The sequence below is a fragment of the Poecilia formosa genome, unplaced genomic scaffold, assembly GCF_000485575.1.
Source record: "Poecilia formosa unplaced genomic scaffold, Poecilia_formosa-5.1.2 Scaffold77, whole genome shotgun sequence".
NCBI classification, from domain to species: Eukaryota; Metazoa; Chordata; class Actinopteri; order Cyprinodontiformes; family Poeciliidae; genus Poecilia; species Poecilia formosa.
This window is the reverse complement of record NW_006800016.1, coordinates 793,343-819,109: the sequence shown is the minus strand read 5'-3', so window position 1 is coordinate 819,109 and position 25,767 is coordinate 793,343. Positions and strand designations below refer to the sequence as shown.

Here is a 25,767-nt window from a genome sequence, read left to right as displayed (position 1 = left end):
TGGAAAAATGACAAATGTGAAAAGGTTCAGTGCGCATAAATTCTTCTCTGCGAGGCAGCAGCTTTCAACGTGGATTACTTACAACAGAAGTACATTTGGTTCAGTTTTGTGGTGAGTCACATTTTCCCAGAGGGATTTCCCCCCTTCATGAGGAGGACTGAAGATGAATAAAACTCACCTACAGTGTTTGGAGGGGAATCGGGATTTTTTTATTACTTTTTATGTATATATGGATGTATGTTTTTATTTTTTTTTTATTTTCACCCCTGTCTTTGCATTAATAAGACAACTGTGCGTGCAGGTGTACTTCACTGCTGAACGTTGATGCAATAAACTGGTTGCAGATGATCGCTGGGTCGCACCAAGAGCGGGATGTATTCTTGCAGCATCACTGTGAAGCGCAGGTATTGAAGGAAACAACAACAACAAACCTTGAAGTCTCTCCGATGTCCGGCGATGTGCTGCAACTCGGCCACAAATCTTGGAGGAATGCGTCTTTTTTTTTTTTTTTTTTTTCTGTCTGTCGCTCGCAGGGGGGTGGAGTTAGGAAGTGAACGAGTGCTGCCTACCAAACAGAGAGGAGGAGGAGAAGGAGGAGAGCGACGTGCGGGCAGACTGCTCACCGTGCACGATGGTTGTAGAAGGGAAGAAAGCTTGATTTTGTGTTTTGTTGCTTTGCTGCAGCTTTGAGATCGTCTGCGCATTTATTGGACAAGAAGGAAAATAAGCTGCAACAGTTTTAAAAAAAAAGCATTTAAAAAGAGGAGGACTTTTTTATTATTATTTATTTATTTATTTTGTTACTGTTGATCCTGTTTTAAAATTATTTTTATTTTATTTAAAACAACCTGCACACAACTCTTTTTCGGACTGCTTTAAAGACCCGGAGGAACACCGACCTCCCGCTTGGACCCAACGCCGACCTGCGACACTTCTCTGGCGGCCTCAGCAGCAGCAGTTCCCCGGTGGGAGGAAGAGGAGGAGAGGGGGGCGCCTCGGTTATAAACACGGACCATAAACCCCGTTCTTTGAAGCTCTGGGATCCGCTGGTGGAAGAGGAGAAAGAGGAGGAGGAGGAGGAGGAGGAGGTTCGCACAGTCTGGTGTTTCAACAGACTTTTCGCAGCACTTTCTTACCCAAACAGCATCTCCGAAAGTAGCCCGTTTGTGTGCATGCATGCGTGAAGCTTCTTCTTCTTTTCTTTTTTTTCTTTTTTTTTAAATGTTTTTCATTGTTTTTATTGCCTCCTTCTCGCTTGTTAGGCATTGCTGGGATGTTTGAGCCCCGCTGTTTGGTGGGGTGACCGAGAGAGAGGGAGAGAGAGAGAGAAAGAAAGAGAGAGAGTGGCCGCAGAGACCGAGAGAGGAGCCGGGAGCATGGCTCTGGCATCGCTGTCTCTTTGGGTGCTTACGAGTCTCACCTGGGGCAGCGTGCTCCAGGTGTCAGCCAACAGGCACTCCGTTTACTGGAACAGCTCCAACATACAGTAAGATCCCCGTCTTTATCCCTCTTTATCTCCGTTATTAATACTGGACGGCTCGTTTTACACTTTTAATGCATTTCCTGCCCTCTTTGTGTGTGTTCTTTCTTTCTTTCTTTCTTTCTTTCTTTCTTTCTTTCTTTCTTTCTTTCTTTCTTTCTTTCTTTCTTTCTTTCTTTCTTTCTTTTTGGTATTGCATGCCCATCTATTTTTTTCCCCTCTTGATGGAAAAGGTTGCACAAGCCCGAGAAAGAAATTCAGTGGAGCTATTTTTGAATCCTGCTCTGCTAGACCCCCCGCTGTGTGGTCAAGGTGGCTCCAAAACATCTTTTCAACACCCTCTGCTCCACAGCTGCTCAGACATATTTATACTCCTGCTCCTTGTCGTCTGCTTGTAACAGTTTGTCCCCTCCACGTTCATGCATAGAGAGAAGGAGAGAATGTGACTCCTCCATCTCCCGTCTCCTCTGTCTTACTGCCTTCTCTTCTGTGTGATTCAATTAGGAGCACTTCTTCATGCTGACCCCATTGTGTTGCAGCAGTGTCACTGTTCAATCTCTCCCTCTCCAAGTTGCCATCTCTTTCTGTTCCTCCCTAACTCCCCTTTTTCGTGTTTACACACAGAGCCTTGGTCTTTTTTTTTATCCTCCTAATCCTTTGCTCCTCGGTTCTGTCTTTTTTTTTATCCTCTGTTTTTTTATTTAAACATTCTCCTCTTGAGTTCATGTATGGCTCTGTGCCACTGGATTTATAAGGAATGCAGCACCAGTCTGCAGTGGGATAGTAAAAATTGTTCATGCAAGTGTACATTTATATAAAAACGGGCCCATTTGGATGCAGTTTGTCTCGGAACCATCGAAGTATTTTCTTTGAATCTTGTTTGCAGATTGATTTATTGAGTTCACAAAACAATTCAATTACAAAAATTGCCTTATTCTCTCTTACTGCACTTTTTTTTTTTTTTTTCCTTTTTCTCACTGTGGAGTGAGTCCTGTCTTTGTGAATGGTTTCTGGTACTAGGCATCGCTCAGAATACCTTGTTCTGCAGCATCTACTATTTCCAAGGCTGAGTATTGAGAAAAACAATGATTCTGTACTATTCAGGGTACAAACATCATGTAAGGCTTGAGAAAATATGCTGTTGTTCTCAGGCGGGCGGGGGGACATAAATTATTTTTGTCCGCCGGCGCCAACTCCAAGTGTAGGCCAGCAGTTTCTAGCTTATGGCGTGAATTAAAACTATTAGAGGCGAGGGAGATTATTTCATAGCTCATAACTGGAGAGCTGTAAGTAGTGGATAAAGTAACAGAAGTGGAAACCACTAAGGTGTTAGTTTGTGACGTGTCACTGGAAGCCTAATTGCAGGAAAATGCTGCACACTTAGTGCTCAAGTGTTTTAGCTTAAATTTTCTTGCTTTTCTCCTCGTAATTTAACATCTCCCCCAACTCCCTTACTTTGAGCTATAATTTTGGTAATAAATGCAAATGAAATTCCACCTTCAGTTTTTTTTATATCTGAGACAGAAGTTGTTTTTTGCAAGGGTTTGCTTAAAGGCCTAAAGAAAAAGCAAAGGAGTGGACGATCACACAATCAGCAAGGCGCAACTCGAGCAGCGCTAACCTTGACAAAGCGTGCTTTTAGTTCTGTCGTTCGTCCGTTGATCTCTGCTGCACATTCGCAGCCAGAAGATGTATTTTCTTTCCAAGACAAAGAAATAAAAATTATACGGCACATGCCTAACCTTTAACCTGAAGCTCTTGGACCCGAGTTCTGCAAAGCCCAGCAGTTTTTTTTTTTTTCCCTCCTTTCTTCCTGCTGCTGTTTTTTTCCTCGCGGCGGCATATTCTTCTTTGGTGCTGTGTTGTTGTTTTTTTTCACGAAGAAAAAAAAGAAAAGAAGAGGTGGTTAATTAAAGAACATTCTGATCTCTGTGGACCTGTCTCATCCTTGATCCTCACATCGCAGCCTTTTCTTTTCCTGTTCTCTCTGTGCTCAGACACCATGACAGCGGCCTGAGCAGTAAGAAGCAATAACTTTGTTTTCAGAGATGCACCGATCAATCGGTTGGAGGTTGAAGCCTGACAATTTATTCCTGATCAGCTCTGATTAGTGATTGGCAAATCGAATGCTGAGAATTTTTTTTTTGTTCTTTTTCAAATAATGCACTGATGCCAAAAACATAATTTTTGGTTTTGGAATGAATCGACAAACAATGAGGATTTTATTACACATTTTAGGATGTAATAAAATGCAGGTTAAGAAGGTGTGCTTTGATGCATGAATTGAGATAATGTTGTAAATCCATCATTTTCTGTTAGATTCAAAATTTCATGTCTGAAAAGCACAATGCAAAATTGTCCTTAGTGTGTCGTTTGAGAAAAAAAACAAAACAAAAAAAAACAAAAAACAGAATCGACCCATTTCCCCTTGATTGACTGTGATTGGTGATTATCAGGACAAACATTTTTTTCTGATTGGTTAAATGCATTAGCAACTGAAAACTCCCACTATTTGTATTTTATACATTTATCAATAAGATTGTTTTTCAGTTTAATAAAAAAATAAAAAAATTCAAAGGCTTGTATATATCGAGAACAATAATCTCTCTTCTATCTGTTAAGTGGTTTAGTCATAGACACTCAAAACCAAGGCTGATTGTAAACTACCTGCTGCCAAACTAACTACAGTACTTTTCTGTTATTATTTGCGCTATTATTATTATTTTTTCTATTTTATTACTTTAAAATGTTCTATCTATCTATCTATCTATCTATCTATCTATCTATCTATCTATCTATCTATCTATCTATCTATCTATCTATCTATCTATCTATCTATCACTCACTCACTCACTCACTCACTCCAGAAGTGCAAAAATATTCAGTTCCTTTTATTCAGACTCCAACATGCATTTTGGGGAAAAGTAAATAAGTATCAGTAGGGTCACTCGTCCCACCAGTACAATTGCTTCCCTCAAGGGGACGCACCACACTTTGAGAATCTTTGCTGGACAGACAAGAAAAAAAGTCTTGAATCAGAAGGTCAGACTCAAAGCAAACCAAAAATCTGTATCCTGCCTGATGAATGCATCTCCAACACCCAAGCATACCATTCTTAGTTATTTTGCAGGCAAAGAGCCACTGATGCCTGCATGCAAAATACTAAAGAAAAAAAAAACCTGTCCAATCGCCTCGTGTACAGCAGAAATATGTGTTTTTTTTATTTTTTTTTTCTGTTTCCACCATTTATTTTAATCTCTGCCAATAGTTACAGGCTTGGCTGGCATGCCTTCTAGCCACTGGCGGTCAGCCTCCCTGGAGTTCCTCTAACTCGCAGCGTAGTGCGGAGGCTTGCAAGGCCAATAATAAGCTGTACTATTGCTGTCAGTTTGAGTGGTAAACACATTGTAAAGCCTCGGGATGCTGCAGCTTCCCGAGCAGCTCCCAACCTCGGGCCACTCATCAACCACAAGAAACGGGCTAGCAAGGATTAACAGCCTCATGCACTGACACATGCAAACAGATGCACGGAGCTTGGGAAATTCCAACAAGTTTGCACACACATTTCTGGAGGTTTCTCCCTTATTAAGGCATAAAAGTGTCTTCAGATGCGTGTTTTTTTATGTGCGGGAGTAAGTGTTTGCTCTGCTACAGATGTCTCTGTTCACTGATGGGTGACGGAAACAGAGACGAATCCATCAGTCCGTTAAATCACACATTATCTTCCACCACCTGGCAATTAACCACCGCTGTGAGCAACCGTATACATGTGTACGAGTGTAATTCAATAACACAGCCGTTAACTTGATTAGCGATATCTCTCAATTTATCAGTTGCATATTTTACAAGCGATTACGTCCTGTGGTTTTGTTGTTGTTGTTGTTGTTGTTGTTTCTGCTCATATCGCGCTCAGGCGTTCGTCCATGACGGTGTCACCTCTAAGGCAGGTCGTTGAAACGTGGCCCAGCTGTCGCTCGCGGCGTTTTTCCCGTCGCAATATCGAGCTTCCATATGTTTAGTAATTGATCTCGAGCTGGAAATTGTTTTATGTTCATGCCGCTCATTGAAGAGAGTGAGGAGAGTCGCATAGGCCGGGAGGGAAACAGTACCAGAGGGAGTGATGCTGCGAGAGGACAGAGGAGGAAAGTCCAGCAGGGTGCAGATGAATTTTGAGCTGAATGACGAAAGAAAAAGGGGGCAAAGGGTCAACGCAATAATAGTAATAATGCTCAGCTCTGGTCAGGTCAGATGTTTGTTTTTTTTCTGTGTGTGTTTTGCAGGAGAGAGAGAGAGAGAGGCCTGACGTTCTACCCCCCCTAGCATATCATCAAACCCAGTTGTATCCCAGATCCACTTAAGACCAAAGTATGTCTGCTCAAAGAAAGCTTTAATCCGGGAGCTCCACCTGTGTGCGAGCCTGACACCTGCATGCCTCGCGTAAGGAAAGCCGCACCATCCGTCCTAATCACATGACACGAGGATCAGATAATTCATTAGTGAAGAATAATAAGGCCGTGCCGCGTACATGGGTGAATGGATCCGGGTTGCCGGGTGTGAAGATGTGCGTGCAGATGCTCTGCACTGAGGCCTCATTAATTAAAAGCAATAGGGTACTCCTGCGTGATGGATCACTGGTGTTTGCATAATATGATTCAATGTTGTTGGCTCTCCCATGCTGCTGCAAGTCTCTTTGTGGAAGTAAATAATATTTCTTTTCTTTTTTCTGATTGGGAAGGTTTTTTGTCTTGTAAATGAGCCAAGGAATACGGGACATGCATGCTAAAAGGGAGCAGGGGGGGGGGGGGATTTCTGTCGCGCCTCATTAATAAGTTGGATTTTTTTAGGACTGTGCTCAGGTTCCTCTCACATGAAGCCCTCTCTGTGGGAGGTGGTGCTTTGTGGGGTACCTTAATGGGAAACTGTCAAATTAGGTTGGTCTGACTTTCCCCACTACTTTAAAATGTGTTTCCTTGCTTTGAGATCTTGTTTTTCTTTTCTACGGCTACGCTTTATTAATGTTCGCGTTCTTTCAGGTACTGACCAAAAGCTCTCTAATGCATTAACCTCACAAACATGCCTTTTTGCTGGATTGAACCAACACATAAGAGAAAAAAAAATGCGTTGACCTTGATTTGTTTTAGAAAAACAAACCCAGAGATATTGAGGCGATAAATGTGTCTTGAATGTTTTATTCTTTTCAATAGATTTTACTGCAGTGACTGGCCAATCAGGTGCATTGCTGTGGAAGTGGAAGAGAGATTGAAGCACTGGCACTGATCTAGTTTTGAGACAGGATAGTGCCATGGTCGAGATTCCAAGTAAAGCAGTGAAGATGCAAGTATCGAACGGCCAAAGAGCCACATGGATCAATATTTCTCAATCGGCTCTAATCTGACATTGACAATTGAGTTTAATGTATTTATTCCTTTCCCATAAATGTAGCAAAATAAGAAAAAAAAAATGCATAATTTTTTTGTCCACAAATGCATGATCAAGCAGTGTGTTCCTTCAAAATTTGGCAGAAATGTTACTGATCAGGATGTTTTTGTTTTGTTTTCAACAAAACAAAACAACACCAAAAAAAAAACAAAAAACAAACAAACTGAAAAAATAGGGTTGAACCAAAATTGGTTATTTTTTCAAATTTAGGCAGTTTAGTGCGGAGCCAGTTTGACTAAAGCTGTATCTTAGGATGATAGTGTCTTAGGAACAAAGCCAATGCTTCCTATGAACTTATTTTTAGTTTTCAATATTTCAAAAGAGCTGACCGTGCAGCGTGGTAAATTTAAAAATTAAGAACTGCACAAAAGCAGTGGATTTATGCAGGCTTTGTTTATTTCCAGTGGACCATTGAGTGATCTGCTTAAATAAAAGTAGTGCATGAGGCCTCCTCTCAGCTGTAGCCCCTACAAGTTACTAATGGGCCTTGAGTTGCAATACGGAAAATTAGCTCAAAACAGGAGGAATTGCTATTTGTTATTATAAATTGAATAATCATTAATATTTTTTTTTTTTTTTAGTTTTTATTTTTTGGGATACCTGAGATCTGGTTTCCATTTAGCTTTCTGAACACATGCTTGTTATCTGGAACCTCATCAAGACACGTGAGCGATTTTACAGGACGGTGCAAATTACTTAAAGGTGTCACTGTGAGGGTGAGTGATTGCTTCGCACACCGTGGTGCTTTCTGAACAGTAGGAGGATGATTAAAAGCTTCTCTCTGCTGCTGTCCATGACGCCCAATTACAGCAACGTTCCTAAACCAACAGTCTGACCGATGCACCTGGGTTCTGGCCAGGTGTGCACAGACGCGAAAACGCAGGGAGTTCAAAATTGTGGAGTCTTTCCTTCTGTGTTGCTGGTTCAATTGCTGACCACAATCTGCTGCTCTACTGCACTGATAGCTGCTAATCTGATCGCCAGGGAAATATAGTTGTTAAAAACACAGAAGGCTAGAGCCAAAACTGGCATCTAAAACCACTTCAGGGACTTCTGTGTTAAACTACTGTTGTGTGTTATATGGTGAGGGGAGGGGGTTAGAATGGAAGTAATTAGGTAAGGCAACAATTTTACTTGATTAGAGATATATTTTTACAAAAGTTTCTTAGGAAACACTTGAATTAAAACAAGCAAAACTGGACAAGAATCAGAATGAGACTTGTTCAATAAAAGCTGCATGGTTTTAATATTTAGGAATATATGGAGGCAAAGAAAGTCCAACACAACAATACAACACAACCTGGAGGAAGAAAAGAAAATGTACTGAGATATAAAAAAAACAGCAAGAACTTAAAGAAGCAAAATCTGTTTGCTTCTTCGTAGATTTCTTCTGTTATTTCTTTGTTTGCACAAGTTTGCACTTGTTTGATGATGAAACAAAATCATCATCAAACAACTTTTAATACCAGGCATGGATAGCTTGGGTAAATATAACATACTGTTTTGAAATAATGGTTTATATTAGTAAGGGAAGAAATGTATCTAAACCTGTTAAATTATGAATTATCTGTGATTATTTACATTTTTTTTTGTTCAGTTTTTTTTTTTTTGGACAGGCTTTATTACTGGCTAACCAGTGCAATCAAGAACTTGCTTATTGGGAACCTGTTTGACAATCTGAAATAGGCTAAAATATATCCAAAATAAGCAACATCATGCCTCGATCTGAGACATTTTAAGAACAGATGAGAAATTGGTCAGTTCGGAAAAGGGCTATCCTCTAATGCAGAGAATGTTGAAGTAGCAGTGAACTCATCTTGGAGGTTAGTAAAGAACCAAGAACATAATTTAAAGCACTGCAGCCCCCACATGTCTAAATGAAGATCAGTGCTCATGATTCAACAGTAAGAAAGAGAGAAAATGGCATCCAGAGGAGAGCTAAACATTGAAAACCACTGCTGACCAACAAAAAAAAAGAGTATAAAGACCCGTCTGACATTTAACAAAAACATCTTGTGGATCCTCAAAAATCTTGTGAAAATATTCATTGGACTCAAGAGACGAAAGTGGAACATTTTTAAAGTTTTGCCCACTGTTACATGTGGCTTAAAACTAACATAGAAATTTCAGAAAAAGCACATCACATTTAAAGTAGAAGGTAGGTAAAGGTAATTTCATTTTTGTAGCGCATTTTCAGCAACACGTTTACGGGAATTAAAAGGAAGTACAAACAAATTTAAAGCTGTGAAGCATTCAGCTTTTGGCTGTTGTGGAGCGTGCTGGATAAGAATATGTTTGGCATTTTTTCAATAGTTAAGCAAATGATCCAAACTGTCTAAGGAATACAAACGGATACTGTTCAATTAGTGACGCTGGCTGTAATAAGAAATGATGAAAAGGGTTGAACAACTTTTTGTACTCTAGAAATGTCCAGCATGGCGGGTTCTATAAGCGTCATCCATTTTTTGTGACTTGATATTTCGTCTCATAGAGTGAAATGACTGCGTGAAAATTGTCCTCTAATTTCCCTCGGTTTTAGTAACAATATGGACGTTTTCAAAAAGCAACGTCTCCCACCGCGAACGTGTTGATGAAAACACGCGCACCGTGTCACACATGAGACGTTGTTGATCTTAGTGTTGCCCTGTGAGCTGATGCCTATAAGCTCCAGGAGCGTAATCAGGTGCTAATAACAAGGCTGTGATGTTTACAAGCTGTTTCAAAGTGTGTTAGGCATTAGCGTGCATGAAGTGTGTGTGAGCGTTTTCACTGATACTTACTCTATTTCCCACAGGCAGTGGGGATTTTGAGGAGGAGGAGGAGGAGGAGGAGGGGGCAACTAATATAGACTCGCACGCACACACACATGCAGATAACAGATGCTCATATGGTGTGTTGATATCATGGCTAATGATAGCAGCGTAGCAGCAGTCTGAGGCCATATGCTGAACCCGATCAGAGCAGAGCGGAGTGGCCTAACACTTATAAACTCTACAGATGAGACAATTAGTGCTCTGCTACATAAAGGCCGAGCAGTTTCATGTTGGATGGCTGCTGTTTTCATCAAAAGCACATGTTGAAATTGATTGCAAGCAGACAGAGCGGCTACACGGGGCTGCTGTAGTCTTGACAAAAATGGAGAAGCCTAGAATGTAACGGAGCAATGATTGTTTTCCTTTTCTGGAAGAGTATAAAAACAAAATTAGTCTGAAAAACTGTTTCCGTCCGTCCGTCCGTCCGTCCGTCCGTCCGTCCGTCCGTCCGTCCGTCCGTCCGTCCATCCATCCATCCATCCATTGTAGTAACGTAACTCCTCAGTGGGCAGAAATTATTGTTAGTTGTTCATCTTTGATTGTGAATAATGTCCAGGGTTTCTCTCAAACAGGTTTCGTAAAAATTAATTATGCGCAGAGATGAGAAAGTCTCACAGAGTTTGAAGGTTCGATTTAGCAGCTTAAAAAAAAAAAAATAAGATTCCTCGCTTCACCAAACTGCACAGAATTATGCTTCTTCCATCCACTGAGAGAGCGTGGTAGAGAGCGAGCGAGTCTTTAATTGAGGTTTTATCCATTTAAGCTGTCACTAAGAGGCCAACTCTGAAACCTTTTAACCACTCTCCTCTCAGTAATGACACGAATCAGAGAGGAGATGTGTTTGTGTCGGCGATGTGGTGTGAACGGGCGCGTGTGTGCGCATGTGTGTGTGTGTTAGCGTTCGCAAAGCGGGAGGGTAATTATGCGGAAATTGGGAAATGGCTAAGTGAATTATGACCTTGTTTCAGCAGAAGGTTTTAATCAGGCCCAGCCAGGCCAGAGAGGGAGGCAGAAAATGTTTGGCGCAGAGAGCACTCTGCCGCTGATGGCAACAGCGAGCAGCCGGCGAGGCTGACACTCAGCCTGCCTCATGTGTCAGAGGGAAACTAGTCAATCAACACACCGCTCAGAGAGATACCGTCAAATCGGAAATCCGCTGGTGCAAAGTTTATCCTCGGTGAAGAGGCTGAGTGTATTCTTTAGTGTACTGGTTGTTGTATCATTTTTCAGTTTTTTTGTCTATCTCCTCAATATTTGGAGTTGGGACAGATTACTGCAGTGCTTTCCACATTTTTTGAGGGGGGGTGGGGGTTAGCATCCCTGGTGAGTATATGTGTGTGAAAGTGTCTAAATAAGTTGCTGTTTTGGAGACTTGGAGATCCCAGGATGCCACTGTGGCTGCATTTCTTTCTTGAGATTTATTTTTTTTACAGTCCTCCTTACTGTGGGTGGCAGCAAGATTAACTTGTCCATCACATGTCCAGTACTTTTAGCATTTTAGTGGTGGCTCCGACTGTAGACATGGCCAAGTTTAAGTCAGTAGTCATTTTTCTTTTAACCTGTTTTCCGCAGTTTATCATGAGATTGGCCTCTGGTTACATCATATGTTTATTCCAGGGAAACAGGACATTAGATTGTCTGATCAAGACAGAAGATTAAACAAATCTTCTGTTGTTCGTCTCTGCCGCATTTATGCACTTAAATTATTGATTGGATTGTTTAAAGAAATTCACTTTGAGATTATGCTGCTGTAATTAAAGATATTGGTTGAAGAGTTCTTAATAAATCTATATATGGGGTGTAATCCTGAAGGATGTTGTTTTTTAATTTTTAAAGTTCTGTATTGAGCTGATAATGACTGATAAAGACGCAGTTTTTTTTTTTGTCAAACTGGGCAAAAGATTTAATTTAGCCCTGATTTTGCCCTTAAAATACCAACCTAAATTTACTAGACTGGACTGTATCTCAGTCTGTTTAATCTTTGTAAGTTAATTTTTACGTTCCAGTAATGAATGACAAGGTAGAGGCACCATCCATGAACTTCTACTAAACTTTAACTTTTAGACCAAATTCATCCCGTATTCTGCCCTCAGGATATCTGATTTACAAAATTAAACATCTTTTCTGCCAAAAACTGACCTTTGTTGTGGTGATTTTGGCTTCACCGAATGTTTTCATTGTGTGTTTCAGCTTCAGTGGGAATCAGAGGTGCCAGATTTGATTTGTCAGCTTTTTGAGAGTTAGCTAACCAAAGTTAGCATGTGGTTCACAGCTCACTGTTGATGCTAAACCAAAGTATTGCTTCAGTCCAGACTACATTTGATCCTCTTTCATCTGAAACACTTGAACTAATTAAACCTGAGCTCCGATAGCTGCAAAAATAACTGAGATCTTTAAATCAGTGCTTGGGCTTTAGAAACCTCTATTCTGTTTGTGAAAGCATAAAAAGGGAGAATTAATTGTAGCACCACCACCTTACAATCAGACAAACAATAATACAGCAATAAGTAGACTGGTCAAACCTGTCTAAATAAATAAAGCGCAGTATGCACGTTCCAGCTGGGTGCAGCTGATTCCCACACAGTTATATTCAGGTTGAAATATTTTGACATGCAGTCTAATTCCATCAAGTTGCAATAGAGCAGAGTCAGACTCGGCACGTCATGAAAGGCCAGTTGTTTTGATGCTTGTGTCTGAGTAGACAAATGGCCTCGCTGCTTTAAGTTCAGACTAATTGATTAATCCTGCTCTTCAGATGTGTGTGGGGTCAGCAGCTCTGCTGCGTGTCAGCCTGCGATGCTTCTGGTCTGGCTGTCTGTTTCTGCCGGTGTTCGATCGATGGCGTCCTGCAGACAATCCACTCTTCTCCTGAATGTTTCAGCCTGTTTTCTCTCTCCCTCATCCAGCCCTCCCGTTCTCCTCTCTGCCTCTCAGTCTTTGCTGTCGGCTCGGCCTCGAGGCATCATTTCCTCTCCTCATCTGCATCAGTGTACGCTCTCCAGGCGCTCTTCGCTTCAGACAATGAGCTCTCACCATGCGTGCATATGTTTGGATATTTTCTGGACAGATTGCTTTATTACAATGAATTCCGTCTGTCTTCCCATCTTGGACAGCATGTGGTCAAGTGCTAAATCTCATCAGAAAGAGAAGCCCTTCACTTGTTTTTAAAGGGCTTTTGACTGTGTTTATGAATATATCTGAATCAATGATTATTTTCTAATGTAGAAAACATAAATTCCAAAATATTTCATGTTTTTTTTTTCATATTTTTAAAATCTGGATCTACTGGAAACCAAATTGTAAATCTTAATGATCATCAGCACAATATCACGAAATTTATAATCTGTGTCGTTAATTTAAAGTGCATTGTAGCTACACATTTCCACACCGTTTGTAGTGACAGTACTTGGCTTTCAACCTTCAGCTACAATGAAACATTATAATATGAATGTTTGTTTTTTTTTTCCTGTCAAAGCATCATAAAATATGCTTGTGGAGATGTGGAAGTAATATTCATAAGTAGCTACAGACCAACCCTTACTTGGTCTGTTTTCATATACTAATGTTTTTCTACATATTTTTGTAAAGATAAATCATAATGGCTTGTAATAAATAAGATCTTTTCATATACACTCGGGCTGTGCGAAATGGAGTTCTTTCAATGCTACTTTGTAACTAAAGTCAGAAACTGTATCAAAAATTAAAATGACATTGAAATATTTTGAAGAAAAAAAAATGAAACCAATTTATACACAATTAGTCATAAGAACAAGCAAATGAAAACTTTTTCATTCAATTCAGAAGAAGCCAGCCTAATTATTCAGATTACACATACCTGTCACAACGAACAGTGTTTAAAACTTACATTATATTGCTGTCATTACTGTCTTTCGAGGACTGTTCACTTATCAGAAGCACCTGCCAAATAAACAAATTAGTTAGGAGTCCTCAGCATTTCTCAGGTCCATGTAGGATGAAACTGTAGTTGCTAACATTCACTGAAGGAGCTTACAAGAGTAACAGACTAATGTAAAGAAGCTTTTAATTCTCACATAATCAAAACTATAGATAGACAATGTGTAGAATAAGTCAGCAGGCAGAAGCTTCCATTTTCCTTGGAATTCACAAAATAAATGAAAATCCAATATTTTCTGAAAGCATCCTTTTAAGAGTCTCAGTAGAAAAGTGCAGCATCAATTGCCCAATCTTTCAATGCTTTATCTTTTTTATGTTAAGGGTATTAAAAATGTAAAGAACCTAGACTCAGGGAGCTGCACAAACTATGAAACAATTGGGCATTATCTACAGTAAATGCCAGGAAAACATTTCCTGTCAATTTATGCTTGTGGAGATTTCAGTAATCTCAATTCAATCAGGGAAAAACTTCTCCCATTGTAAACTTTAACTGGAACATCCCTTTAGTCAGTTCAGGTAATGGTAAACCTTTCAGCAACAAACACTCCAGGTGAGTTTGGCCATAAAACAAAGGATGAGTGGAAAAATACTCCATGCCCACTATTGGATGCAGTGGAGGAAATCTTATTGAGAGCACTGTTTCAATAAGACCTTGAAAAAGCAGGCTAGTTACAGTAAAACATTTTCTGACAACTGAAAATGTGTTATCAAAAGGTCTTTTGGCAGACATGTTGCCAAATCAGATATTCTTCCATAACGATCTCAGCCTGTAGATGTAAATCTTATATAGAACCTATGGAGTGAGCTGAAAAGAGGACAAAAAGTCTGTAAAGCTGCTGTTCTTACCTTGCTATGTATGTTGGAGAGTTGTGTGTTACACTGGTCTAAGCATGAGAATGTAAAGGTGGTTTTTATGAAGTATCAAGGTCTATCAGGTGTTGAAAGCCTGCATGACTCTTTTCACGTGGATTGAGATCAATGGTGTCTAGTTAGAGTTCAACTGAATCCAACAAGAGTTTGATGCTTGTTTTTCTTGATGACACTCATCTTTTATGGCTTTTCCATATTTAAGGGTCAATTGACCACATTGGAATCAAAATTCAACGCTCTGAGCGATCAGATTGTTATTAAAACTGACTTCATGACCTACTTTCAGAATACGGAAGTAGTGCCAGTCAGTGCAAATGACTGACAATTAGTTTTCAATGTCAGTTTTAAGAATCCATTATGCACAGGTTGGCATTGCTGCTTTATCTATATTGTGGTTGTGTAAATGGTGTGGCAGAGACACACATGGTGAGCATAAAGAGCGTGTGAGAACTTCAAAAAATGTCTTGCAGCCTGGCTTAGCTGATGATTAAATAATGTATGATAAAAATCAAATACTGAAGTTTGTAAAAGAGGCACAATTACCTAAGGCAGTTCTTGAAAGGAAAGATGTACATGCAGTAGTATGAATAGGATGCAGAAGGAGATCCCGGATTGTCTTGTAAGATTGCTCAAAGCGAAATAGTCAAAAATTCAGGTAGAGAGATTTTGTAAAATGTACTCAACTTAAATGTTGGATTTTTCTAAAAAAAAAAAAAAAAAAAAAAATCTTCTACAGTAGAAGTTTATTTTAGGGCTTTTTAAAAATGTTACTCATAAAACATAAGGATGTTTTATGAGTAACATCCTTATGTTTTCAACCTTCCACAACATGAATATTTTTAGGTTCACGCGTGTTTACGGGAAATGCAGATTCATTGCTCGCTCGAAGTAGGAACGTTCATTAAGGGATGACTGAGAGCTAGCAGTTCTGGCTGGCCCCGGTTCCAACACCCACGCTGTCTGCAGGCTCTGCTCTGTGCTCCTACGCTTTGAGGTGCAGAAATATGCTAGTGCTACACATGAATGAGCGCGTACGATCTTTTGCAGCCCAATCGTCTCTCCTGTTCGACTGTCTTGCTGTTAATTAGAGTGTAAAGTCCAAGACAGCCGCTTGAGGTGGATAGGTACGCTGTCTTATTCTGCTGATAGGATAGAATGGGAGACGACTGGAGGAGTGGGGGGTGTCCGTGGAGGATGCGGGGGTAGACGGGTTCCCATAATGAATGTACTGCAGTTAAAAAGGATTCTGTGTCACTTCCCAGGAGAGTGGGAAATAAAGGTGGTGGAGGAGGGAGAGAGGAAAATGTGGGAGGAGATGTAGTAGAATAGGATGTGTTGATGGAGTAGAGTTCTTCACAGCCAGGGAAATACTCCTCCCATTCCACTATGTGCAGACACCAGTGTGTTTGAGTATGAGAGCTGGTGCCCACGGCCCACGAGTGTCCCACCCACCCCCATTTATCCACCCATACATATGCACATTTCTTTTTTCTCCACCTTTACATCTGTTTTCATTTCTCCCTCTGTATTTTTCACTTTCATGAATGCACATGCATCCTTTTCACTAACATTCTGGCACATGCATATATGTAGGGAAAACTCATTTCACAGGGACAATCTCTGTCATTACCTCCCACAGATTCCTCAAGGGAGTTCATTGTTATTTTCTGCTAGCCACAATCAAATGAAATAGAGAAAAGAGAGAGAGAACGCACTCCTCCGCACATAAACAGATAGAAACACTCACTCTATCCAGTGCTGTTTGCTAAAGTGTGATTGAATAAAGCATTGGGATGCCAACTGTACACCCACTTCCTCTACGCGTTATGAATAGCTGCTCATATTACTACTACAATTCCTTTATAAAGTATTCATTGAATTTTTAGACATTTTGTCATGTTACAACAATAGACATCATTTTAATTTAATGGAATTTTGTCCATTAAAGTTGTGCATAATTGTCAAGTGGAAGAAAATGGACACATGATTTTCTACAGTTTTATTATTATTATTATTATTATTTTTTACAACAAAACATCTAGAAAGCGTGGCTTGCATTTGGATGTAACCCACACCTCTTCCTCCTGACTAATACCATCTTGTCCATTCAGGTGGAAAGCCTGGATAGGTTTTAGCTGTACCACACTAAGAGTGACGTTATTGTTTTATAACCTTACTCTCTTTTAAATGCCTCCATGCCTTGATCCTTGGCACGTCTGCTGTGTTCCTTGGACTTCATGATGTTGTTTGTTCAGCATTGTTCTCCAACAAACCTCAGAGGCCTTCACAGAACAGCTGGATTTATGCACTGATTAAATTACACACAGGTGAGATTTATTTACAGATTGGGTGACTTCTGAAGGCAGGTGCTTGGTCCATATTTTCTTTTAAGGGATTGAACACCAAATGAATGTCTAAAAGCAAATGAACACCAAAGGTTTTTTGATTTTTATTTGGCAAAATATATACATGCCAACTATATGTTAGTCTATAGCATAAAATCCCATTAAAATACTTGAAGTTTTTAGCTGTAAAATGACAAAATGTAGAAAGTTTCACGGTATAATAATTCCCTATAGCTTGTTTAAAGTAAACGCTACAACATCTGTGATGCGCCAGGTGTTGCTGTTTTCTGTAAAATTCCTTTGACCCAATCAAAAAGCATTGCCACCATCGTCCTAGACCAGTTTTTGCTCAGCGGCGTCTGCTGGTCTTTTTACAAATTGGACAGAATAAGACCTGGCAGAGAAAAGAAACCTAATGGAGGGTGAAGGGGAAGGACCGAGGGCACCGAAGAATAGAAAAAGAGAGGGCATTGCAGAACAGTGGTGCCAAAACCAGGGACAATTGTAATGAAAATGGCTGTTCACATGACCACAATAGTGCCTGAGTGACAGCACTAAAGCAGCGCGGACGAGCTTATCCCGATCACTCAGGGCCTTGACTGGGGAAATCACAATGCCCTGGAGATCTGTCCTTTTTGGGCTCCAAGGATCACAGAGCGTCCACGGTCCCCCAGCCTTGGCCCTGAAACGTCCCCAACATTACCATATCAATGGCGTCCCGGCTGTTCCGCCAAGGAGCAGGGCGGCTAGCGATAGGGCTCCCGGTTAGCATCGGGAGCTATTCACTGGGATGTCAATGCTAACTCAATACTCTGTGTGTGTGAATGGAAAGACGTGTAAGCTCACTCCTGTAGCGTGAACCCGTGTCTGCAGAGCATTCAGGCCTCTGTCTGTGCCTGTATACGAGTCTGTGGGTGTCTCGCTTTCTTGCTTTATCTCTCTGGCTCACTCTGTTCTCACCTTCTCACAAGCACTTTCAAGGCTTGGATATTTGTTGAATAGTTTTGTTACGCCAACTGAAATGAGTCCAAAGCATAACAATTCATACTAATTCTCCAAAGCTGACATCCAGTTTATTTTAAATCAGAGTTTCTCTGATGCAAGTTCAGATCAGACAGTTAAACTGCTCATTGCTAAAAGAGGTTCAAGGTCACACTTACATCTTTCTTGTAAGTACTGCTGTTTAATAATTAAAAAGCAAAAAAAAAAAGCAAAATACAAAACATTTTCTACCATGAAGTTAGGACAATCATTCTGCTCAGAAAAATATAATAAACCAGCTCAGATTAGGTCACACCACTAATCCCATTAGATGAAAAAAGGCTCTGTCGATAATATTTTTAAACGCTTCGGTTAGTCAGAATTATTTATATTGTGAGTCACTCACTTTTGTAAAGCCCTTTCTATTTTGGTGACGCCTAAAGATCATCACTGATATAGTCCTCTTTAAAAACTTCCTGGGTACACCCCTGCTCAGCAGTCTTAAGGAGACGTTCAATATATGCAATAATATTCAAGCATTGGTACGTTTGAAATACTTTGAGTGTAACGCGCTAAATTAAAACTCACTTAAGGGTTATACGCGGTGGATTTGACGTATGCTAATAGCAATCGTTATTAATTGAAACTCCACCTCTGCGGCAGAATCCGCTCAGATGGGATGCCACACTCAAAGTCCGCCTTGATATGAAGTCATGAGCCCAGTAGAAATACAGAAACCTGTTGAGGAAAGTTGTGCCATGAAAACTGATTTAAATGCTAGATGTTTCCGCTCTCACCGGCCACTTAAAGTCTCAAGACCAACTCAGCCACTGCACACCTTAGTCACAACGTTTTCAGACGTGTGCAACGTCGGCACAGTACGCCACATGTGCACCGACGAGTTTTAACTTTTTCACTGAACAATATTCATTAATGTTGGTGATGTCTGACAGTCTGACTTCTTTCTGCTGACACTGCTGCTCTTTTCTAAGACAGAAGATACCAGAGGGATGGGAAACCTTAAATTTCTCCTCATGGCATTGTCTCTTTAAACCCTTTTCCAGTATCATAACAGGTCATTCTTTCAGCATTATCAGTTGGTTCAGCCACTGCAAGTTTGAACTCTTTCTTGTCCTTGCAAGGACCCAGACTTTGGCTTAATCTTTTAAATATATTGTTGGTCTGTACTTCAGGCTCTTTGCAGTAACTTTAAAGATTTTGCTTGGACTTTACTGGTTTACCTCATTGTTATTTCTGGCCACTCATTGACTCATTCATACTTCACAATTTAAACATTCTGAGTTGTGTGTGTGCTTAAAAGAGAAAGGAGATGCTGTATTTTTTGTTTATTTATTTATTTTTTTTGACTGTTCAGCTAATAGTGCTTTATTCATCACCGTTTGTGGTAACTTACTATTATTTCCTGTCAGTCAAATTGGATTACCTTTGGTATTTTTAATAGACTCAACAAAAAACATCCAAGTACCTAAAGATCCAGTATAAAGCTGATCTTTTGACACAAAGAGTTAAATTTACTTTGTTAGATTGAGTGGACACCAGATACCTTTAGTGTATTTTTAATAAGTAGTGCATCTTTTTTACTAGACAGCAACACAGTAGGCAGCATTTAGTTACATTCCTAAAGATATTGATATTTATTGCTGCTCTAGTGTTGCTGGCTGCTCATAAAATCATTAAAGCAAAAATGCCAACAATACTTTCAGTTTTCACGATAACGATGACATGATAAATTCCCATTCCTTCTGGCATCTTGCCAGTGCTTGTTCCCCACCTCTCACCAAATGACCACTGGAGGTAGTCAAAGACAACATGAGTTTGTGTAAATATGATATACAGCATAAGGATTTATTGCTTGCTGGATAAAAGGACAAGATTTGATAGGGATCTTAACCTTCCAAATGTCTTCTGTTGTATTCTGGTGGTATAATAAAATGAACTAAGCAAAGTTTTTATATTAAAACTAGAGATCCACCACAACCATTACATTGTTAAGTGCTCTAACTTACTTTACTCACTCCTATGGTCGTTGGAAATGGGTATCCCGTCGCTTTATACGAGGAAAGCAACTTAAAGCGTAACTTAAGATTCTTAAGGAACTCTGCATTGTTTGAAAGTCGGCATTCAGGTATAAAATCTGCTCATTCCTCCTCAGAGAGGGTTTGCTTTTGGCAAAAATGACTGAAAGGGAGCGGTTAAACTGGGTTGGAGATTATGTTGTGAGAGCAGGTTATTCCCTCCATGTGCTGTGAGGATATTGTATCACGGGACTCCAGCAGTATATGGCCTTTTATGTTGTTAAAATGGCATTAGAGATAATAGTCAGTAAGGGTACAAGCCACAAAGTAGTCTTAACCTGATTATTACGCAACAGGGAGGAAATGGATAAGCTGAAGAAGAGGAGCCGCTTTTTAAATGTTGCAGAAGGGACGGAAAATGAGAGAGAGAGAGAGAGAAAGAGAGAGAGAGAGAGAGAGATTTGGAAGATAGTCTATTGGGAAGAAAATCAATTCAAGTAAAGAGGATAAACTAAATGAGTGAGGAAGACAGGTAAGATATTGGCAGTATAGATGTCCTGTTTTGTCATTGGAAATTAGAGTCACAGGGCAGGACCTTGATTTCCAACTCTCGTTTTAATCTGTCTGTCTCCACTTGAGATCTGTCACTGAGTATCGGCAGAGAACTGAAAGGTTATCATGTGGCGTCAGGTAGCAGGCCGACTCCTGGTAGCGGGTTTGTCATTTGTAATTAGAGAGAAAGGTAGAGTGGCTTGTTCCCCCCCACCCCCTCTCCTTAACTCTCCTCTGTTCTCCTGCTGAGGGCTGTCTCTGAGTATCGACAGACAAGCAATGAGGCGGACACTCTCACACAAATACATGCACTGACACACAGTTGATGGGCCAAGTTTGATTCCATTAAGTGGAGTTTGTCAGTTAGCCGGTGCATCGCCAGGCTGAATGCTGATGGCCGTGTTGCAGATTCCCTCAGAGCTGAACAGGATCTGGAGCGGCTTGTTCCAGACACTTGCAAACACTGAGGGTGATTGAGGATTAAGCAGGCGTTAAGGATACAGTTACAGCACAGACTGGAAAAAATATTTAAAAGTAGGAAGTATGAAAACGAGCATGGAGAAATGTCTAAAAATTCCATCCATGCTCCGTTGATTCTCTGTGTATCAATCAGTTTACTCAGCCATGAACTTGTCGACCCATCTCTCCATCCCCTGATGGTTTTGTAGGTGCCAATCTTAGAGTTTGACTAGAAAAATCTGTTATTTGCACATAGAGAACGATGACGTTTGTATTTGCTAATTTGGGAACAAAAACGATACCCGAGTAGAGTAGACCCACAGTATTTGCAGGGATTAGGGACCACAATCACCCGTGAATTGCCAAAATCTGTGAATACCTGAGAGCCCAATTATAACTGCTTATTTTAATAGTTCAAACACAAAATATTCCCTGACATGCATTATTAGACAGAGTGGAAGCCACATTGATGGACTTTCGTTTCTCTGCTCTTTGGAGTACAGCCAGTCAGTACAAAGGATATAAATGGTGCTTCTGGACTGGTTGCTTTGCAAATGGCAAGTCACGTAGCATTGCAGCTTAACATTCCTGCTTCCTAAGCTGCATTTTCATTTAACTAGCTCAGATTACCTTTAAATAATTTGATTATTGTCAAAATTTCTGCAAATAATTTCTGGTTATGTTCCACAGAAAAATCTGCCAAATAGTGAATCTGTGGATACTAAACCACAAATATGCAGGGGTCCACAGTATTAAAAAAAAAAAAAAAAAAAAAAAAAAAAAATAAAAACTGGTCTCAAAAAGTATGGATTTTTAACATGAAAAGACTTCAGGAACTCTGCAACACATGTTTCACACATATACAAATTGCTTATCTTGGGTTGTACGGCCATGTGTTCATGGTAAATGCACTTCTGAGTCGTGGTCATGGTTAATAAAGATTCCTTCTAGAGAGAAGGGTGAAGGGGTGGGGCTGTCTTTGGAGGTGCAGGAGCGAGAGATAATAGGAACAGGCAAAGAGGAAGGTTGGAGGGCTGGACTGACCAAAAAGAAGAAAATGAAAAGAGGAAGATAGATGCTGAAGGTGGGTTCTCTGAGTATGAAAGCCTACGTGCCTCCTTCCCTGTGCCCATTGATGTATTCTAATGCTAAATGTGTAATGCTGGGCCTCGACTGGTCTCCGGGAGAGACGGGGCTTTGATAGACACAGGCGAGCCCTGGGACAGATCCCTTTGCATGCCATTCATATGCATATCTGTGTTTGGGTGTATGTGTGTGCGTGCATGTACAAACTGTTATTTAAGCAACTGTTTTTAGTTGTTTGTGCCAGTGGTAAATTGCTCTCATTTCCATATCAATGTAAGCATGTTTTAGGCTGTTTCAGCATCACACGCACACGCACACACACACACACACACACACACACACACCCTAATCCCAAATTAGCCCCGAGAAGCATGGTGGATTTCTGGTGTACGACTTTAAGGTTTAATAGCCGACAGCTCTGTTTGTGTGTGTGTTTGAATTTTGCACGGAGGAAACATTAAAAAGATAGCTAGATTCATGTGTGTCCACGCTGTAATAGGACACATCTTTTCGAGTAATTCAACATCTGCAAAAGAGGGCAAAACATCTCGCCAGCCTGTCCAGAACCACCTCTTCAGTGATTCTCAATTACAATCTAATTGCCAGCTCTCTATGACATTTGAATGTCAATTTTGGATGGGGAAAGTTGCATCAGCTCACGCTACAAATGAGGTTTACTGGCAGATGAGGTTTCATGACAATAACACCAAATGATTCAAGGACTTGTAGTTGGTATGAACTCATTGTAAATGTATTTGTATATTGAGGAATTATTGTTGTGATGGGGAAAAAGAGATGATGGCCCGTCAAATGTAAAAAATGTCTGCTTCGAGCCAACATTTGCTTGTTCGGTGCATCTTTAGACGATCCCCAGAAGCGCCATCTATTTACCATTTCCAAAGTCAGACCATTTGAGCAAGAGGTCAGGTATGAACTCAGTTTGCAGAGGAATAAATGTTATTTATCAATTCATGGAAATGAAATATGGTAAACCTGGTGTCGAAGTTAATGACTGAATCAGCTGCTGTAGGTATGTCCTTAAAATAGAAATGCGCACAATAGGATTTGCACCAGATGTCGTTAAAATGAAATCTATGTTTTATTGTTTTGGTTAAAAAGAAGTAAATATGAATGGGATTTTAGAAGTATAAAGCAACCCCAAGGAACATATTAGACTGAGACTGTCATAAATGTGATGCGTGGTTGGTCTTTTTGTTTGACTTCCTGTTGTTTTTGGGTGGATTGCTTTGTTTGCCATGAGCTGCGCTTCCTAAACGATTACAGCTTGAAACTTCTCACTGGGGAGTCTCACATGTGGACAGATTGCAGCACTTATTAAGACAGCAAAGCGAGGAGTCGGGGTGGGTGCTTAGTGACTGTGGAAGACGGAGAGGTTTGGCTGACTCTAAAATGAATTGTCTTATACTCTCAAGTTTACTTTTATGAAAATGTAACATCAGGTTCTGCAAGACTGCCTTCTCGTCGTTTTCCCATCTCCTTTATATCTCACACATAAAGCAATAACAAATCCCATTTCACACTGATCTACACACTGGCCTTTAACGCCCATTTTATGCCATGTAAAACTCAAGCTTATATAGACATCCAAATCCCACATATTTTTTTACGATTTGTTCATAAACTGATATGTTTAGGTGTGTTACAAGGTACTGTGACTAAAATAAATGTGAGTCTGTTCGCTGCTACTTCTCATACACTATATTGTCAAAACAAGTTGTCGCTTTTCACACACATATGAAATTTAATAGGGACCTGGGCCACTATTTGAGGCTATAACAACTTTAACTCTCCTGGGAAGACTTTTCACAACGTTTGGCGTGTGTTTATGGGAATATAAGACAATTTTTCAAGAACAGCATTTGTGGGATCTGGCATTAAAGTTGGACAGGGAGATCTGGCTTGTAGTCAGCATGTGGTTGTGGTCATGGCTTTGTACAAACCAGTCGGATTCATCCACATCAAATTAGCTCAACTTCATATTTATGGAGCTAGAAGGGGATATTCCCAAACTGTTGCCATAAAGCTGAGAGCAGGTAAATCTGCAGCATAAATAATTTATTTAACTGGCACTAAGGGACCATACTTGACCAATTTAAAGCAAATCCAGACCATATATCCTCTCCACCAACTCTCCATTTGCCACAATGCAGTCAGGCAAGTACTATTCTCCCTGCAACTGCCAAACAAAGGACGTCTCCACTGCCCTAGGGCTTAGTGGCTTTAGTGACTTAGTCCGTTTACACTACTGCTTCTTGTGCTTTGTTGTGTACCTCATGATCTAGAGTTTGGATGTGGCCACTTGGCCATAAAAACCCTTCCTTGAAACTCTCTACACACCGTTTCTGAGTTAGGCTGTGTGCATATTTCAAGAACTGTTGATGTACTCAGATTGTCTACACAAAACCATTTCTCAGGTTTGCAGAGAGATGTCCAAAAGAGTGGAAATATCCGTTGAGCAAAAGTCGTGTGGATGGAAAATGCATTATTGGTGTCAGAGATCAGAGGAGAACGAGCAGACTGTTTCAAGACGATGAGACGGCAGTAGTCAAAATATCAGCTTGGTGCAACCAGTGTATGCAGAATATTGTCTCTGAATACACAATCTGTGGCCCATCTGCGTCAAAGTTTGATGCACATGAGCAACCGCAGCAAAAGCCCACATGAGGTGTGACTCCTGTCAGTGAACAACAGAAAACCGAGACTACAATTTGCGTAGTCTCCTCAGAATCGGACATTGAGAGATTGGAAAAAGGGTTGCCTTTGTTCAGTGAGTCCCAGTTCCAGTTGCAACATTCAGATGATGGGGTGAGAGGATAGTGGAAACATAATGAAAGCATGGATCCTTCCTGTCTTATATCAGCAGGGCTGGTGGTTTAATAGTGTGGGGAGTATTTTCCTGGGATACTTTAAAAACCTTGCCATCGACTGAGCATCATTTAAACACCACCGCCTACCTGATGATATTGGCAGAGTGAAGGTGTGTTGTGAAATAGATCTTCTCTAAAATCGAATCTTAATCTATTTCGGTGTTCTGAACATCAATCCCATCAGTGATGCTCCATCCACCTCAGGTCTTCAGTTTGATCTCCCTGACCTGGATTTTGATCTCCTCCTTTGCCGCTTCTTCATCTGGTTTCAGTTCCCCTACACCTGCAGACACTCTGAGCTGATGTTTCATGGATCTTGGAACATACTTCATGTGTTCCATATCTGTTTTTGCAGGCGATATTGGAGTGCGATGGGAAGATTGCGAAAGAGTCGCTGCCTTTACATTTCTGCTCCTTCTGCCGGAAAGTTTGATGGATCTTTCAAAACATGGCAAAACCCGAACGTCGGTGCAAACCACGGATGTTGCTTCTTCTTCTGCTTTCGAATGGGGGTGTGTGTGCGTGCGTGCGTGTGTGCGCCTGTGTTACAGGCACTGGATGTTATTTGATCTCATTTTGTTGTTGGAGAGGCGACTGTTCTCTTGCTTTATGACCCACCCTGTTGGGAGATATTCAGCTTCACCTGCCTCTCCTCAACTATCCATCATCCGTCTCTCGGCAGACAAGCGCACTCCACTCATCTTATTACTTTTCTACACCCTCCCAGAAACATTTAAGACTTTCTCTCGCTGGCTTGCACTTATATGTGCTGTACGGTACAACCAATGTATTACCGTCAGTCTGGCTCAGACCTCACACGCACCAAATTTGATAAAATATGCATTTTCAGGGGCTGAATTCCTGCAAAAGAATGAGATGCAATATTGAAAGCATTTGCTGTGA

At 40.5% G+C, this 25,767-nt stretch overlaps 1 protein-coding gene across 3 annotated transcripts in view; it reads left to right on the top strand.

Moving 5' to 3' along the window:
* Positions 1-326: 326 nt before the first annotated feature.
* Positions 327-25,767, top strand: part of efna3b (ephrin-A3b) — a 68,750-nt gene continuing 43,309 nt past the window's right edge. The window contains exons 1-2 of one of the 3 annotated variants that reach the window (XM_016673424.1): positions 327-965; positions 1,263-1,486. In XM_016673424.1, coding sequence (XP_016528910.1) covers positions 1,377-1,486 — 110 coding nt within the window. In that variant the 5' untranslated portion in view covers positions 327-965; positions 1,263-1,376. Of the gene's footprint in view, positions 1,089-1,139; positions 1,156-1,262; positions 1,487-25,767 lie in introns of those variants that run through there. The other 2 variants (XM_007556098.2, XM_016673425.1) reach the window with 2 other exon arrangements.